General features: G+C 35.3%; 1 protein-coding gene across 1 annotated transcript; it reads left to right on the plus strand.

The window, feature by feature from the left end:
- Positions 1-1,302: 1,302 nt before the first annotated feature.
- On the plus strand, positions 1,303-5,655 carry Smp_144470 (hypothetical protein; the record flags this gene model as incomplete). Its single annotated transcript, XM_018794451.1, has 3 exons — positions 1,303-2,056; positions 2,097-2,131; positions 3,706-5,655. The coding sequence occupies 3 exons, from the start codon at positions 1,303-1,305 to the stop codon at positions 4,924-4,926; spliced, it is 2,010 nt and encodes a 669-aa protein (XP_018648863.1). The 3' UTR covers positions 4,927-5,655.
- Between the last annotated feature and the right edge of the window lie 14,204 nt (positions 5,656-19,859).

Genomic DNA, 19,859 nt, shown 5'->3' on the forward strand with positions numbered 1-19,859 from the left:
CTATTCATTTACTATTAACTAATTACTTATTATTAACATTATCCAATATTATATTTTTGGTTGCACATCATCAACGTTGATGATCTATGTCGAAAGATTGGAGGCCTACTCGAGTTAGACGGGAACGGTGTAACCAACAAGCTAACTTCGAAGTCACACGTCGCGGTAAGCATATGACGTGGATTACCCCATTCTATGTATCAAAGTACTGTGTCTGCTTTGAAGACTGTATAACACAAAGAGCGTGATTACGTAAATATATTAGAAAGAATGAGTAGTGAGATGTTAATGAGACTACCACCGCATGGGCCAGTCCATGTCGTATGACTAACTGGTGAGCGTTGATCGTCCTTGACCTTGACGGGGATCGATGATCTGTTCGATATTTAGTGACCCAACTAATTTGGCTAGGGTTCAGTGATATTTTACTGGCGCTACATGGTACAATATAGAATTCTCAGCACAAAGTATTTCAGAGGGTTTCCGCTCATTATGTCTTGATCGATATCGACGACAAATATTGAGTGATCGCCAGTTAGATATAAGCATTTCAAAAGTCAAATTCTGAATCATATCCATCCTTTTAAATGCATATTGCCAGCCATCATAATGTCTCCGATTGTACATTTTAGTAACTTGTACAGCGAAATATCATCAACTTTTCACAAAAGCACCTGAATAAGCTATGCAATTAATTGACGTATTGATTTGTTGAAACAAACAAAACAACTGATAACTTGTTGAAATATCCAGATTTCAGGAACCGGTAGCCCAGATATTCAAACAGGCCGCCTTCAAGGTCAGCTTCAGTGTCGAAGATCCGCAGAACTATTTTTTCGGTGGTTTACGTGTCACTACAGTTGTATTGTTGGTTCGGAATGATTAAATGTTGTCTCCGTGATCCAAACATGAAGCATTTGTGTCGTTATTAAGAACAGTGACAATAACTTATGCATTCCAACTCCCAATCCTTTTTATAAAACGATCAGATACTTTGGATTTTAAGTAGAGCCTCTTACTTTAGTAGGTTAGGCACTAGTTACCCAATGATTTGTATATTGTATTAACTCCTAACCTCAGCTTTTGTTCACCCCACAATCTATCAACCTCAGCATTACCGCAGACAGTCCCACAGGCTCTGACACTGAAGGGACAGTCATACCACATTATGTCTCACTTAAAACTTAAGCTGTATAGTTTTGCTAGTTTTAACAACAGTTTTGTTTTATTGTGTCAGTTTATTCACCGGAGTTGTGTAGCTTTGTTGGCGCCGTGGTTGCTTGTCTTTCCGTCGTTGCGAAGATGGACGGGACCGTTGTTGCATCGTATGAGTGTCTGACCTCGCCATTCCTCGGTATTGATGACTGTCGATCTTTCAATAAAGCGTCTGAGTGCAATGTATCACAAATCAGTAAAACTCCTGAATCCGGACTATTCATACCCGAAGACACAATTTCTAATGGAACAACTGACTCGTTCTACCCGAAAATCGATCAAAGTTTTGACGAAGAAGTAGAAATCACAGATATGGAAGAAATAAAAACCCCACGTATTGCTTCGCCGACATTGAACGAACTAAGAAAACGTTTAGCTGATGTCTCCCTCAATGCTAAAGTGACTCTGAATTCTCATATATCTGAATGTAGCAAAATAAACAATCAGTTTAATCAAAAGCTGTTATCAGAAGTTGCCTCGAAATCGTGCCTTTACTCTTTGGATAGGTTGTATGACGAATATATCCCGGGAAGATCGCGGATTTGTCCCCTGAAAGGTAAACTTGGACTTCCTAGCGACGTTAAGTTTGGAGATCAAAAATGCAGGATAAATTTACGTTCCATATCTTCTAAAAATACACTGCGTCTCCTAGAACACATTCCTATGTGTTCTCTTCCGAGCCCATTACTTCGTCAAACCTACTCATCATCGGGGAGTTTGATCTCAAACTTAACAGATTTATCATTTAGCAGCGACGCTATTTTATCTATACCTTTGGCTTCTGGTTTACATGTTTCTGAAGCAGCGTCTAGCGATATACTCTTCTCCAAAGGTGGGCCAGGTAAGAAAGTATCTCTTTTATTTTCTAAGCTTAAATTTAGCTCTCAATCAGATGGCAAAATCATCAATGAGATCGGTAAGTTTGTCATTCGAGTTAATTTGGCTATGATATAGTTACACTTGTACATACTAATTGTTTTAACTTCATTGGTAGGGCTTACCCTTTTTGTTAAAAAGGTTTTCATTCTTAAACTACGTTTGTTTCTGGGTCGATTTTGTCCGTGAATCACCATAGTCATACTCTCAAATGTGACTTACGTTCGTCATTAGGTTTTATGACTTTATGTCGCAGTCATTTGGCTATGTCAGTGTTATGACAGTTGCATAATATCTAGTTCAAACAATTTAATTCAGCTATCTCTATTTTCCAAAACGATGAATTTCTAAAGGTTATATTCGTCATATATTGATCATAGTCAATGTGCTATTGTAAACCACAATGCCCTAGAAAGTTATCAGTAGCAAGTATCTGTCGGACAACTTCAGGACCTAGTTCCTACAGCCCTGACAGGGCCGGAAACGTTGGCGTCTATATATTCAAAGTTCTTGATCCATAGCTGAACTCACCTACTGTCCGCAACTCTTATCTGTTGATATCTCTGTGCCAGTAAGATGACCAAAGTGCAATTAGATCCTCACACTTTAGGTTCCTAAACAGTACGTGTTTTCTGACACTTGTTTTTGTTTAACGATTCAAGTGTTTAGTTCTACATAGTGTCAAATCATGTCATGTGTTTCTTTGGATTATAACCCTACTTGTAGTCTCGTACGCCATTTCTAGACAACGTTTCGAATCAGATTTTGACCGTAAAGGCACAATTTCAAGGGCCTTTGCTAGGTCTTCTGGTGGTGGGCTTCTGTATGGACCTATTCTTTTCTAAATAATTGCTTGTTGATCTAGCTAAAGAACAAAGAGGACATCGCAAGTCTAACACTTTTTGGTATTCTGTACACCATGAAACAGCTGCCCGCTATCCCACTGTTTGATCTATTTAGAAAGACTCAACTTTCGGTTCTGTTCATTGTATGGCAAACAAAATTTCTGGAATCGGACTTTTGGCGATTCTCAGATTCCTTTCTTAGAGACTGGTCAATTTTCAAGTAGCGACCGTGGTTTTATAAATCACAATGTTTTTTATATCACTTGGTAAGGACTGATGACGGAGGTTTTTAGTTTACTTTGGAGTTATTGACTTTTAAATGGTAATATAGTTGTGCTTATCGGCACCAAATATGCACTTAGTCGGTTAGGAAAGGTGTCTAGATTACTTTTAAGTGCTCGTTTCTGACCTTTTACTACTTACTGCCATATTTCGGTACAAATTTCGATCGGATATTCGAAACTATTTGATAGTCCGCTCGAAATAAATTATAATTGACAATAAATTTTGCAGCGTCCATTTCAACACACCGAGAAGCTGTTTATTTCTATCTTCATTTTGTCTCATTTTTCCTTGTGGATAAAACATGGGTTTCATAATAATGATTTCCCAAAATACACCTACCTTCATCGAAATACAGATATTGAAAGCTGTACATTTATTATTAAGGATGATCTTGTTCTAATTAACTTTCATTTTTTCATTTTAATTGCCCTACATATTTTTCTTACTCATGTACACCGTTGACCTATTTGCTTATTTTTTGTAGAGTGAGTCTCCCCAGTCCACCGATAAGACCTCATGTGAACCGGTTTCAAACGGTTTATCTGGTGAGAAGGAGGTTTCAAAGTCCTTTTGCAATTCAAATCACGGTCTAAGTGAAAGTCAGAACTCTGATTCAAACATTTTGATATCAAATAGTCAAGCTTATCCTGGTGAACAATGTTTCTCACCTCATACGCAGTCGTATATTTCAGGTTGTCTCAGAGAAACACATCATACCCGAAGCAAACGATCAGAGAACAGAAAGTCCCTTGCTTCTAAAAAAGATGATCTATCATGTATCGAAGTTAAAACTCCCATGAATGACACTAATATGGTAAATGAAAATGTAAAACCTCAGTGCAGTGATTTGGTTGAGTTTGACCCATTTAATGAGCCCATATCAAAAATTAAATGTCGTTCATCTTCAAACACTCCTGAAAAAGTATCAGACAAAAGAGCATTACTCAGTGATTGTGATGACGATAAAGTGGCCACATCATTAACAACAAATATAAACACTCATCTAGATTCATGTGATATTTTGCTTCCTTCCAGTTCATTTCCAACTAGCTATATAAATGAAGAACCCGTAATTGTTGAAGAGGATTTCACCCCAGTGACCAACAAAAGGTTAAGACGCAAGCAACAACAACATTCAAAGTTGGTTCAAAATAAAACTTGTAACTCCGAACAGTCATCTTGTGATCTTGGTTATAAAACACATAGTTATCTATCTACACAACCAGTCAATAATGTAAGTACTTTTCAGCAACACCATGTTACACATCGACTCAGTTCAAATTTATCCAGACGTTCTGTGCAGCGTAGTGGAATGTATTCGAATGTACATGAAGAATCTCAGTCTTCCTCTGCTCGCTCAGCAACTGTTTTACCTCACCCTCAAAATGCCTCATCTAGAAAGTCCAGAAATGCTGATAATGTTTCTTCATCTGTGTCAAGTACTTTACACAATCCTAAACAAACATCTAATTCGTATTCTCATTCTGTAAATCGTGATCTAACTTCTCAGAAGTCTGTATATAGCAATCCATACCTAAATTCCTCTCTTCGATATTCTAAAGTGATAAAAAAGCCGTTTTCCAACAGTGCTCCTATTACTCCGTCTTCAAACGTTCAAGAAACTCAACCTGCAGTTAGTCCCGTCCAGTATCAAGTGCTTAAGCAATTCATGATATCTGCATGGAAATCGTTTGCAAAATCTTGAACAATTATACAGCTATAACTTAATTTCCTAGCTTTGTTTTAGTGCATGTGATAGGTCTAGTTCTCTGGACACGCCTCGAAGTGTAAGCTCATTAACTTTTCGTAGGAAAAGTGCCTACACTCATCATTTAGTAGAATTTTGTTGTAGGTAGGAAATTAGTCTTAGTTGCTTATTTTTTTACGAAGTGTTTCTAGTCTCCATCTCTCAGGTCTTACATGTGGTGAATATATCCTTCACTCCAAGTACAAATTAATATAGTTTGTAATACTGTACCGATAACATTCTCTTCTTGGACTTCCAAGTTATCACGGGAGTGATTTTCAAAGTTGGTGATACCAAAAATTAAAAGTGTCAGTTCAGTGTTTCTTGTTGATTATCTGATTACTTTAAACATAGTTTCTGATGATATAATTTCTGTAGTTTTGTGATCACTCTCTTCCAGTTTACTTTTGACCATTATCATGTCAGCAATACTGTCTTTCTTTTGTCAACTTTTGCATTTGTTTATTCCAGCTCATTATGTGTTGCAGATAGCTAACATTCAACCGGGATGTCTTTTTTTACGTATGTGTAATTCATTTGATCTATTAAACTAGTTATTTTTTGTAGCATACCCGGTATTCACCCATGTATTTTACTGTTCACTTAACCTCTTATTATTTTTCTATAGTATTATATTTCATTTTTACAGTAGTTCATATTAGATTAGTATCCAGTTACATACTCCCAATGAAAGCATTTGTACCAATCTTTTTCTTGTTGACGAAATCACTTTTTTTTAGGTATTAGAGTATTATTTGATATATCACTGTTGTTTTATTTCTTTTTGGATATATGTGGATCGTATATAGTTAGGATATCTTAAATTATTCTCAAACTCTGGTATTTAAAAATTACTGATTCCATAAAACTGAGAGAATTAAAAAAGCGGTCATTAGTTATTTAAATATTTAAAGTGAAACTAACTGCCACCAGGTCCCTAGTTTCATAGTATAATAGGATGTATTAGCAATTTACTTCTTTTCAGTAAGCAGAAGGTAGGCGGCGATTCCTCAAAGTACTTTATGTAGGTGCACAACTTTCAAAGTGTTCTTATGAACCAAAACGGTCAGAATGTCACTTGATGTTTATTACAAGTCGTATGCTATCAATAAATCTGTAGTTACTGTGATCAGATAGTTTGGTGAAATTGGCTCTTCATGTGAGCAATGTTTGCAAGGCTGACGTTATATATACGGTTATTTTCATAGTATTTTTGTGAAGCTCAGAAGACTCATCTAGCAAACAAAACTTGCTATTGTTCAGAACAGTTCCTGATGTGATTTTACACATTTACTTCCCATGACTTCTTATTCCCAAGTAATCTGATATGTTAAATTAAACGTCGGAATATGGTTTGGTTTTACCGTACGAATCCGTTGTATTAAGGAGGACTGAAGTAATGCAGTTGTATTATTGGTTACAAGTCATGCAAACGATGACTACAGGTGAAACAATAAGGCAACTGAATGTAAGGGTGAAGGGGCAAACTATGCTTAAAGCACATTCCTGTATTCTCACATGATATAAAGAAAAATCAGAAACAAATCAGCGATAGCATTACACTCAATAGAGTCGGGTCATACAAATGATTTCAATGACACAAGAACATCTCGAAGGGTTTGGATTCTTACAAAGAAAGACTAACAGCCGAAGTCATACACTCCCTTAAACTATAGGATTAAAATTGCTTCAAATCTGTCTTTCTTCTCGTACTATATCCTTATATACGATCTTTCATATAAAACCACCAGTAAATTAGCTACTACGTATTCGGTGTTCATCTTGTGCTAATGATGTGTGGCAACTTAGACCGATACATATATGTGTCTGGTCCTACGTTGTAGCTGACTGACTGAAGCCCTACACATGGGCAAATTCAAATGGTATTGTTAGGTGGAATACACTTGCCTGTCCCATAGCAATGAATAAGTAAGCCCGAACTTATTCCATTCAGTCTATGGCTTATTATCTGGATAACAACGATTACATTCGATTGTCCTATCTGATATAATGAACAATTAGCTGAATAACAAACCCATTTCTTTATTTTTATCATGCTTATTTATCTTCATTTTGTGCATGTTTGGACACCTATCACAGGCTGTAAATAGCAAATGTAATTTCTTCTCACATACAATCTGTTATCTTAACACATATTTCATTTCACTCCACATGTCTCATACACACTAAAGCGAATACCTACTTAAAAGATTGTCAACGTGATTGGATGTCCTGTTTAGTTATATATATATATGCAGTCACAATCAACACAGACGCTGCCACAAATGTATGTTAGTGCAAATCGCGATATCATATCAACATTGCAAGCTAACAAGATGGATAGTAACGAAGTCGAAATTATAACAGTATATATATATATATATATATATATATATACTATCCATCTTGTTAGCTTGCAATGTTGATATGATATCGCAATTTGCACTAACATACATTTGTGGCAGCGTCTGTGTTGATTGTGACTGCATGTCTTACAAATATAGTGGACTGTTCATTATTTACTAGATATAAAATATCTGTTTCGGGTATTAAGCATCATCATACATCCATGATATCATAAGAAATACACGTATCGTCATAAGTAAAGCTGTTGAAAACGCCACGAGTATTTGGAGTTTGACAATGCTTCAATCAGTAACACCTACTATGAATCGTGCCCACCTAGTGAAATCATAAGTCAGAATCGAGGGGTTTCGAAGATATATTTGATAGGCTATCAATATATCGAGAATCGACTGATCTAGGCTGGTTAGTGATTGCAGGGGATGTTGAACACGGTGTTCCCAATAGTGATCTGGTACGGATGCATGACCGAGCGCCTTCAGCTAGGTGAGTTCATTAAAACTAATGTGGTCAGGATCCATTGTCGAAAACTTACAGAGCTATTTATTTTGGGGATTCATTTGCCGCTACACTGTAGTTTCACTGATCGTCTCGTTATGTTCCTAGTTTCCTTGGATAAGTTGTATCTAATATATGTGTGGCGACTTTAAGCAAGACTAGTTTTATTAACGTTGTGTTTTGAACTACATGTTGATTACTGCTACTGGCATGACTGTAGAATAACTTAATTATTACAACGAAACGAAACTGATTTTCCGACGTAAGAGAGGAAACAATACTGATTTATTCACTAACCATTGATTAAACAACATCCACAGTAATAATTAATTACATATAATTTTAAATGTTCGGTCAGTAAATAAATTGAGCAGGTAATTAATCAATGATCTAACGTATTTATATAATTTGTAAAATCGAGAAATGTAATGCATAGCTGAAATCTGTGCCGTCTTCCATTTTTTCATAACTTGTTCAATTTTTTATGAAATAACTTAATTGTTTATTAAAATGTAGTTCTTCATTGGGATTAATCAAAAGCTAGTATATAATTTTACTGTCGGTTTTGTCTCCACAATATACTTATAAGGGATCTCTTCAACGAATTTATTGTCAAGCTAGTTTAATGACTAAAAGACTTGACTCTACAATCAAATCTAGTATAATTTTCCAGTATTATATGATATATGATTCCTATTTCGATATTTAGCAAAAAGAACGAATAGAGCGAAGTAATTTCTCTTCAGTTAACTTTTTATCATGGCTCTCTCCCTCTCTCTCTCTTTCTCTTTATATATATATATATATATATATATATAATACAATTTCTTCGCTTTATCCGTTACCACTATATTATAATGTTGTACAAATTTCCTTCGCCAAAAATATTCACTCTTTTGTGCATAATAGCTACCTGGGTTTATAAGAGCAGAAGTCGGAGAAGCTGCGCCCTTCGAGACATCAATGGCTGTTCATAATATCACTAAAATTATTAAATAGTATATATGTAATCCTGCAATCGTAGATAAATCCAAAATAATAGTGTAAGTGTTTCGTGTCATAGATAAAGGATTTATTCGTTTAAAGTGCTATCTTATAAAAATGCACAATTTAACTCTGTGATCAAGCTCTTTTATGATTTTTTTCAGTAACCCATTCACCAAGTACTTGGGTATAAGTTACACTCTAAATCTGAAAGCTAATAACACCACCCGGTGGCTCAAATCAAAGTAGGTGGGGTGGAGTCCAAACCTGGGACTTAGTCTCTGAAAATAAAGACAACAGGCTGAGATAAAATTGTCAGATTAAATACAGTGATACCAGTCATGTTATATTAATATTAATTGTAGAAAACTTTTACTTAATAAATTTAACTCTGAACAGTTTTCTAGAATGTTTTTATCGGCATCAATTCACCTTGAATTGAATATAAGACTATTAGGAAATAACTTTATATAATGATGCATGTATTGCGAGAAATAGATATCGTTCCCCGTGCAAATCAGCAAATACATCTTTACAGACAGTGATCATCAAACCCTGGGTCTATTCTTCATGGTATTTAGCCTTATTCTTTACTTACGCCTGTTACCCCCAATGGAGCATAGGCCGCCGACCAGCATTCTCCAACCCACTCTGTCCTGGGCCTTCCTTTCTAGTTCTATCCCATTGTTGTTCATTCTTCTCATGTCTGTCTCCATTTCTCGGCGTAGTGTGTTCTTTAGTCTTCCTCTTCTCATTTAGCCTTCAGGATTCAAGTGACAGCTTGCCTTGTGACGCAGCTGGGTGCTTTCCTCAATGTGTGTCCTATCCACTTCCAGAGCTTCTTCCCGATTTCCTTTTCCTATGGGATCTGGTTTGTTCTCTCTCACAGTAGCTTGTTGCTGATAGTGTCTGGCCATCGGATCCGAAGTATCTTGTGTAGACAACTGTTAATAGACACTTGTATCTTCTGGATGATGGCTTTCGTAGTTCTCCAGGTTTCCACCCCATACAGTAGAACTGTCTTGACATTTGTATTGAAAATTGTGACTTTTGTGTTGGTTGACAGTTGTTTTGAGTTCCAAATGTTCTTCAATTGTAGATATGCTGCTCTTTCTTTGCTGATCCACCGTGCTCAGTAATGATACTGCTCAAATATGTAAAGGTTTTTATATCTTCAAAAGCTTCTCCATCAAGTGTGATTCGATTGATGGATGTTGTGTTGTATCGGAGAATCTTGCTTTTCCCATTGTGTATGTTGAGACCTACTGCTGCTACACTGGTCATCTTCTCCTACATTTGTTGTTGCGTGTATGATAAAAGATCCAGATCGTCTGCGAAGTCTAAATCGTCCAGCTGCATATTAGCTGCCCATTATATCCCGTGCTTCCCTCCAGATGTTGATGTCTTCATAATCCATTCGATCACCAGGAGAAAGGGAAAGGGTGAGAGTAAGTAACCCTGCCTGACACTGGTATTTACGTCGAACGAGTCTATCAACTGTCCTCCATGCACGATTTTGCAGTTTAATCCATCCTGTCCACGCTATCAAATGCTTTCTCGTAGTCAATGAAATTGATGTTGAGTGATGAATTCCATTCAATCGATTGTTCCACAATGATACGTAGTGTTGCGATTTTGTCAGTACACGATAGATCCTTATGGAATCCAGCCTGTTGGTCTCGAAATTTGGCGTCTACGAAGTCCTTCATTCTGTTTAACAATACCCTGCTGAAGACTTTTCCTGTTATTGAGAGAAGATTGGTGCCCCTGTAGTTATCACACTTGCTGTGATTGCCTTTATTTGGTATTTTGATCAGAAGTCCTTCTTTCCAGTCTGTTGGTACTTGTTCTTCATCCCAAATCTTACTGAAGAGAATGTGGAGTATCTTTGCAGTTATTTCAATGTCTGCTTTCATTGCTTCTGCTGGAATGTTGTCTGGTCCCGCTGCTTTGCCACTCTTGATTTGTCTGATGGACATGCTGATCTCTTCAATTGTTGGTGGGCCAACATCGATTGAGAGGTCAGTGGGTTCTGCTTCGATGTTGGGTAGGTTCAGTGGAGCTGGTCGATTCAAGAGTTCTTTGAAGTGTTCCGCCCACCTGTTTCGCTGTTCTTCAGTGTTGGTGATTACCTTGGCCTCCTTGCTTTTCACTGGTGATTCTGGTTTACGGTAATTTCCAGCAAGTTTCTTTGTTGTACCATACAGTTGTCTCATGTTTCCCTCTCTTGCAGCCTTTTCCGCTGTCATTGCTAAATCTTCCACATATTAACATTTGTCGGTTCTGATGCTCCTCTTCACTTGCTTGTTTGCCTCTGTGTATTCGGCTTGTGCCTTGACTTTTTCTGCTCTTGTTCGGCTGGTATTGATTGCTGCTTTCTTGTTCCTCCTTCCTTCAGTCTTATCCAGTGTATCAACAGTGATCCATTCCTTGTGATGATGCTTCTTTTGGCCCAGAACCTCCTGAATGTTGAAGTGATTGCCTCTCTTATCCTTTTCCAGTTGTTCTCCATAGTAGTTCCCTCTACAGTGAGTAGATTGTGAAATGGTCTAAATGGTTTGAATCATTTTTTCTTCTTGGCGTTTTTTCGGCAGGTTAGTTTTCTGCGGGATGGGGAAGCTAGCACTATACCCAACCCACCTCCTTTATCCGGGCTCGGGACCGGCAGTAACCCCGGAGAGACTTCAGGCGGAGTTACTCAGCCTTATTTAGGAATATACATTTACCTACAACGAGAAACGGTTACTTTCCGTTGAAACTATCATTAGTCGCTTTTGTCAAAAACGACTTGCGACTACTTCGACTCCATAATGTTGAATAAACTGTTTATCTAATCATTAGTGTTCTCCTAAGTCTTGATCAGAGTAAAAGAATGTTCGTTGTTGAACAAACAACGTTCTGAATAGTGTCGTTGAAAACATTCGACACATTACACAGTAGTGTTATATATTATTTACCTTACCACCTTCAATGAATTGCTTAATTGATATACTTTGATCATAAATGAATATTAGAATACAACGTTTAATAAATGACAGTTTGTGTATACTTTACATATGGGTCCCTCAAACAGCTTACTTTTATTTTTGTAATAAGATTGCTTGGTAATGTATCGATCTACAAAACGTTTATTGATTCTGCTTATTTACATTAATAAGTTGCATAGCTTTCTTACATAGACTACCCATATTCCCCTCTTTCAGTTTCCATACAATTACTTTATTTAGGTAGTGACGGAATTTCTAGCTAAATATTAGTTTTGTGAAGTGGCGTTCAAGTCACTTTATTTAAATCTTGCTATTAAACGATCATCAGAGTAGTCATCATGATCAGTCACCGATTGTGATGGTGAATAATAAAGGTCCACGGGGATTATCAGTTTTCTCGAGACTGAATGTACCCCTTGTTGACAAGTGGCAACTAACTCTAAATAAGAGTCCAGATTTTCTCCCGACTTCCTAATTATTGTTTTGTTATTTTATTGAATATTCACTTCAACTTACTTGATCATTTTCTCAATTATTCAAATATTTATCTTGTAAACATGTCCGCTATTCTGTATATCGAATGGATTTTTTGGACTACCTAATCTTTATGTATTTCTTGAAAACTGAATAGAATACCTAGAATTTTTAGTAAAACAAGTAGTATCTTTCTGAATCAGTTAAATGTATCATTCTCTGATATTTCGTATTTTTATTATACAAGATATAATGACCGCTCTTCTATAAACAAATAATTCTTTTATATACTGAACAATATAGTTTACTGAATGATTTTAGCTTAACTAATCCAGACAGATTTAAAGACTAACGATATCAATGATTTATTTTTGTAAACTGAAATTAGCATTTGTCTATTTTAATGTTACTGAAGAAAAATACAATAGTCTATAGATAAACATATTTATGGGATATTTAGTAGAACATCTTTAAGAGTCTGCATGAGAAAAAGAAAACAAAACAACAACAATGTTTGACAAAAGTGAATATTTAATTTTCAACAATGGAATACATAGAAAGAGAAAGACAGAGAGAAAGAGGTGATGAACAAAAATGTATATTAATTTTAAGAAAATTTGAGATTTTTGAACACTATCTTCCCTTAAACCTTGAGATTAAAATCGCTTTATATCTATCTTCCTTCATTATATACAACCTTTCTTTCATGTATAGCCACCATTAAATTAACTACTATGAATTCGGTGTTTATCTTGTTGTGCTAATGAGGTATGGCAACTTGAACCGATACATATATGTGCCTGATCCTACGTTGTAGCTGACTGATTTATTGATGTACAGGGATATTTAGTTTTTTTAAATAAATGGAAAAAACACATATCATTATCATTAATTGATGTTAATAGTGGAGAAGATTTGTAGCTCAGAGAACAAAACTCCATCAAAATGATGTTAATAATATAACTAAAACATAAATAACAAATGTTGAGGAGTACAGAATTATTTACTTAAAAGTATTTTTGTTTTTCTTGTATGTCAAGTATTTCATCGTATTTATGTATATTTTAAGGGTCAAATGAATAAAAATGACTTGAAGATACCACCAGTACTGTAGTTTAACAACTCTTTACCAGTAACACCTATAATCGAATCGTGCCTACCCAGTTAAAGTCAGAAGAGAAAAGGTTGGAAGATATATTTGATGGGTTATCAATATATCGAGAAGCTATTGATCTAATCTGGCTAATGGTCGTAGGAAATGTTTCCCACGTTGTGCTGTAACGTGATCTGGTACGGATGCATGACCGAGTGCCTTCAGCTAAACAAGTCCATTTAAACTAATGTGGTCAGCATTCAATGTCAAACGCTTACAAAGCTATTGATTTTGGGGAATTATTTACAGCTACAGACTAAACAAATTTGATTTATCTTTGTTTTTTCTCTTCTGAAATATTAGTCGACAAAAAAAATCCTTAGATTAACTGTTATCCTAGTGATGAATAAAGTACGGAAAACTTCTGAGATATATTAATGGGCTAATATTCTGTAAATATTCTTATTGTATAACTATTGAGTAATTAGTTTTGTGTATATCTATATTCATCTTATTATAAGCTTCATTTTAACCTATAAATTATTATTATACGATTTACTGTTCCTAAATTATACTCAGTTTTTTGTTGGTTACTGTCTCCCACGTTCACAGTCACATTTGGCTTGATCATGTATAAATGTTATTTTCTATTTTATGGTGTCATGCGGTCTGTTTGGCTGATATATAAATCAAGCATACTTGAAATAAATGATTCACATAGTGAAGCTGTTATTGCTGTTCTGGACTCAACTGGAAGGGATAGGAGGACAAGGAACCAATAAGGACACTAGGCTGTTCATGCCGGTCGAACGTGATTGGTTTGGCACAGTGTTAAGATTGGATAAGTCCTATTCCGATTGGTGAATAAATCACGTAATAAAGGCCGGGCATAAATCCACAACACTAGCAAAGAATATGTTTCATACTAGTTGGGACTCCTCAGCAAAGAGTACGGATGATCTTGAAGGAACTAGTACTTACACATACTAAAATTAAGACAACTTTTGAATGCTCTAGTAACTGATCGTTTAACAAAACGGCTTTGATAGTTAACGAACGATGTATATAAGCATACTGTTTTTAATGGTCCGTTTATATGATCCTAAAGTTTTGAAATACGACTGATCTGATTGAGCATGGCAATTTAATTCAGCAGTGAAAACCCAAACAAACATTTTAAAGCTTTATACTGGACGCTCAATGTACATGAAATAAGGCTTCCTTACACCATGATTAACCAACAGAGTAAATTTGTGACTTCTATACTGGTTAAATGACATAATTCGTTTTAACTTTCGTCAAATAATCAAAAAATTGAAATATGTTCCGCGACTACTTAACAATAAATCAGTATTACTATCTCATGTTTGTTTACACTATCAAAATCATCAGAGACATCATAAAAAAAATGTTTGTCCATAAGCATATTATAAATAAAACTATCAGTCTTTTCATTGTGTTACGAAACACAATGGATCAATGAACCGTAAATTACTCTTAATACTTCATAACGTTTTGTACACACGCTATGTTGTTTCTTATCATATCATTATGTTGTTATTCCTCCATTCCCTTAGAATATAAAAATCGTTTGACATACCAACAGCATAAATTAGAATTAATGTTAAGTTAACACAGTTATCAACTAAAAACGTGACAGTTAGGTAAATAGTACTACACGTTCGTTACTTTTTCCAACCGATCATGAGATGATTTTTGTTGTTTAAGCCTTTTGAAAAACTAACTATTGGTTTTTATTCATATATTGATTATTTGAATCTTCCCAGTGATATTTAAGATTGCAATTGATCAGTCTCTTTTGGTATAGCCTCATCCTATGAGAATTACCTCGATTTTGTCAGTAAGTCACAAGCATTTTAAACAGTCAAAATTATCTCCTGAAAAGTCATAAAATAGAAAGATTTTCTCACAAAATCTATGATTTCAAGTTTGGTGCACAGATTCCAATTCCATAGGTAGATAAAGGTTAAAGGTCATAATTGATGCGTACAAGTTATTACTGATAATTCATGACATTTTTTATGCTACTTCATCATATATATATATATATATATATATATATATATATAATCTAAGATAGTTAGTGACGATTTATTCAGTAACTTAAACTTCATGCAACTGACTGAAGCCTTAAAATAAACTGTGTCAAATCCATGCATTCTTTACAATCCGTTTAGTTTCTATCTGTCATAGATACTATTTATTTTGACCTTTTTGGCTTCCATCCTGTAAAATTTCTTTCTATTTGCTCTCATATGTAATGTAGCCATTTGTAGAGATGGAGATTCATGCCAAATCATATGTTGTTTATAACTGACTTAGAGTCCATTCCTATCTAATTACTTATTCTTTAAAGCATACTTTGTTTTCTTTCTCACTATCCAATCAATAACATTGGATTTAAAGTTGATGACAGAGTTAAACTGTATATCATAAGGAAATTGCTTATCATGAATTGATAACGTTTACTTCTGCATCATGTTGAGAATTGATAATATCCATGGCTCATTTATGAAGGTAGAATTTATTTGACCTTTAGCGGTTAGTCATGCTAAGTTCACAGATGACAACCTTCTACTAATTAATCATATTCATTTTAATATTATGGGTTTTATAAACGTTTACTGATTTACCGATTCACTGATTGCCATGTTGATGTGTTCTATTGAAGTCAAAGAGAGAAAGTTCAAAATTCCATCGTTCATCACCTACTCCTGCTACCTCTCTAGGAAGAAAATAGGCCGCCCACCAGCATTCTTCACCGAACTCTGAACTGGGCGATCCCTACCAGTTGGTATTCATTATTTTGATGTCTGCTTCTGATTCCTCACCTAATGTATTCGTTGGTCTTCTTCTTTTCCTTTAGCTACAGGGATTCTAAGCTAGCGCTTCCCCTGAGATGTGGAGGTCTTCATAATCCAGTCGACCACTAGAAGAAAGAATAAAGGGGAGAGTAAGCAGTCTTGCCTGACTCTGGTCCTCACTTGGAATGCGTCTGTCAGCTGCTTTTGATGGAGTTTTACTCTCTGAGCTGGATGGTTTTGTCGTGGAGCTTTCACCGTTCTTCTGAATGACATCATCAGCATAAACTTCGGGTAGAAGTGAAGTGCGTGAATTTCTCCACAAACAAACCATCCAACTCAGAGAACAAAACTCCATCGAAATCATCCACCTGAGCTACATATCTTCACCATCTGTCAGCTGTCCGCGATTTTGCAGTTTAGTCCGTCGTATGAATTCCGGATAATGCTGACAATCTTCTCAGGAACTCCATAGGGTCGAGGAATTTTCCATAATGCTCTCCTATCCACACTGCCAAACACCTCATAGTCAAGGAAGTTGATGTATAGCGACGAGTTCCATTCCTTTGATTATTCAACGATGATCCGTAGTGTCGCGATTTGGTCTATGCACGACCGATTCTCACGGAATCCGATCTGTTGGTCTCGAAGTTGGGCGTCTACTGGATCTTGCATCCGATGCACCAACACTCTGTTGAAAACCTTTACTGGTACTGATAGTAGTGTGCTATCTCTGTGGTTCTCACACTTGGTCAGATCTCCTTTTCTTGATATATAGATGAGGTATCCTACTTTCCAGTCTGTCTGTGGCACTTTTTCTTCCTCCAAAATCTTCCTGAATAGAACGTGGATCATGTTTGTAGTTACTTTTATGTACGACTTCAGTACTTCAGCTGGTATGTGGTCAGGTCCTACTTCTTCCCTACACTTGGCTTGTCTGATGTCCAGTCATCCTGATTTTTTTGATCGTTTGGTGGAGTGACATCTATAGGACGGTGTGTGTGCTGCTTCGATGTCTGATGGATTCGGTGGAGCTGGTCTATCCAAAAGTTTCTCAAATTTTTCTATACATCTTTTCCTCTGTTCTTGAATCTCAGTAATTTTCTTGCCTCTTTTGTTCTCCACTGGTCATTCTGGTTCACTATGTTTTCCTGCTAGTTTCTTCGTTATATCATATAGTTGTCCTATATTTTCTTCTGTTTCAGCTTTCTCCGTTGCTACTGCTAGGTAAGTTTATTTTAAAAATTTTTTACATAAAATTTTTAAGTATGCAACCATGATCATACATTCCGGTCTAGAGGTTAAGCGCACGCGCGCGAGACTGATAGGTCCTGGGTTCAAATCTCGCGAGGCGGGATCGCGGATCCTCACTGCTGAGGAGTTCCACAATAGAACGAAACGGTGGTCCAGGTTTTCCATGTTAGTCTAGCTTCAATTGACTCATGATCTCAACTATATAACATAATTTTGTGTTTTTGTCGAACTTGGAAAGTAAAAATATGTCTTTTAGATAATCGAAAAAATAATAGACAATGGGCTTTATCTATAGTGTTTCCGAATCACTTTTATATGTGACGATTTGAATCCCATAATCAGAAGCATGAACCCTCGTTGGACTTCTTTTCGATATATCCTCTTCATAAATACTGACAAACACACAATCAAAATTCATCACTTTCTGTCGAATATTTGTCGAAATCTAACAATAAACACTAAAATAGTTGTAGAATGTGGAACGCACAATTCGTCCCGCTTGGAATATTCTTTCTGAATGTATCTGTATTTTAGTGTTGATATTCATACACCTGTGTTCACTAACCTGTCAGTTAAAGTATCGATGCTTTATATACTGAGCTACTGAGCTCAAGTATACTAATATTTATGTTATACAGTGTATCGAGGAAATCGCTGAGGATGTACATATGACAAAAGAGAATGATCATTTGCAGTTCTGAATTTCAACAACTGGTAATTACCAACCATTTCTTAAGATACTTATGGTTCACAATAATCTTTTATCCGTCACAACTGAAGATAGTCTGGTTAATGAATTAAGATTCACTGGCATCAATACAATTTTGGCATCATTCAAAATAAAATCCAGCACTCATTAACAGCGATTTAGTTACCGGGATAACAAGTAAATATTCTGTTATTTTTTGTTCATCTAATAATATGTCATTTCATTTTATAGTATGATTTCTTAAATATACCTAAATAAACAAACATTCAATATGATAAATTTAATAACCAAAAATCACCATAGTTGTTTGCAGACAAACTTATAAATATACATTTCGTAAATCACTAAGTTCTATACAATAAAATGTCACTTAAATATGATTGTGAAGGTTTTTCTGCTCCAGTGAACTTAAAATTTATATTAAACGTGATCCAATATTAATTTATTTCAAGATGATCAAAATATTGATCGAATAGAATAAAATTAGTTAATGAACTGAAGTTAGATAAAGTGAATAGTAGCTTCCAACTTAACAATTAACTGATATAGTGATCTCTATGAAATTCCAAGTTATTGAACTTGATTCTTTATGGAGGATAACTTGAGCGCACACCATTGAAGTGTTCCCGATTTGAATAAAATAACTGTTGAGTTTCTCCCGATTTGTTTAGTGATTTTGCTGTTGTTCCCAATTTATGGTGAAGAATATTCACAATATTCACTAAATTTTTCATAAAATTGTTAAATTTAATCAATATTATGTCCTGGATTCCACTGCTAGCCACTATCCATCTTTGCTTACAATGCTTGTGAATTAAGGCTATATCGAGGCAATATGCACAGTATACACATATGCCAATTAGAGACTGACCAGTTGCAGTCCTAAATATCAGTGGGAAGATTTAAACAAACAATATTAAGTGAATTTAATATTATTTTTAATTGTTTAGTTGGGATAAAATAAAAAATAGCACGACAGAAATGGACCATATATTTTCTTCATTTGTAGAATATTAAGACATTATATAAAATAAACCTTAAAAGAATAAATTTGGCTGTATTATGTTCCTTATTTGTTTTAATAAACAATGACACAGTTTTTTATACAGTATGATCTAGCAAAACTTTAAAAAAACGAGATTAGCTGATATAGTGTATATTCAGAAAGACTAGAAAATCTTTATTTAGCTCAGAACATAAGCATTGCTGGAAACAATCATTTGAAACAATTCACCAGCTTGTTTTTCTGAATGACCTCATGAATAACGAAATGAAAATTATCTTTGGAGCATCACAAAAAGAGTAACCGTTTGAACAAATATAATGTCAAGAAACGTTTGTTATATTTTATATATTTTGTGACATCCCACTTAACTTGATGTTAACTTGGAGTATCAATATATTAAGTTAGTCTGATTATTTAAGGTATAATATGTGACTATTTAAGGTAACTTTGAGTTATAAGGAGTTAGTTGTAACCAATTTAAATACAAAGTTAACCATAAGCTTATTGATTTAAATATGAATATATAAGTCAGCTTTATTGATCAATGTGACCATATGTTAGTGCTGTACAAAATAAACACGTTGCCCTTACGATAGGGGGTTCGAACTATTTGGGAGGAAACGCTGTCTGACCTGGGTCTTATGGTATTTGACACTCGTTGCCCAATACTATCTAAATTCTTGAGTGGACTGATGCTCCC

This window comes from Schistosoma mansoni, chromosome 1 (assembly GCF_000237925.1).
Source record: "Schistosoma mansoni strain Puerto Rico chromosome 1, complete genome".
Lineage (NCBI taxonomy): Eukaryota > Metazoa > Platyhelminthes > Trematoda > Strigeidida > Schistosomatidae > Schistosoma > Schistosoma mansoni.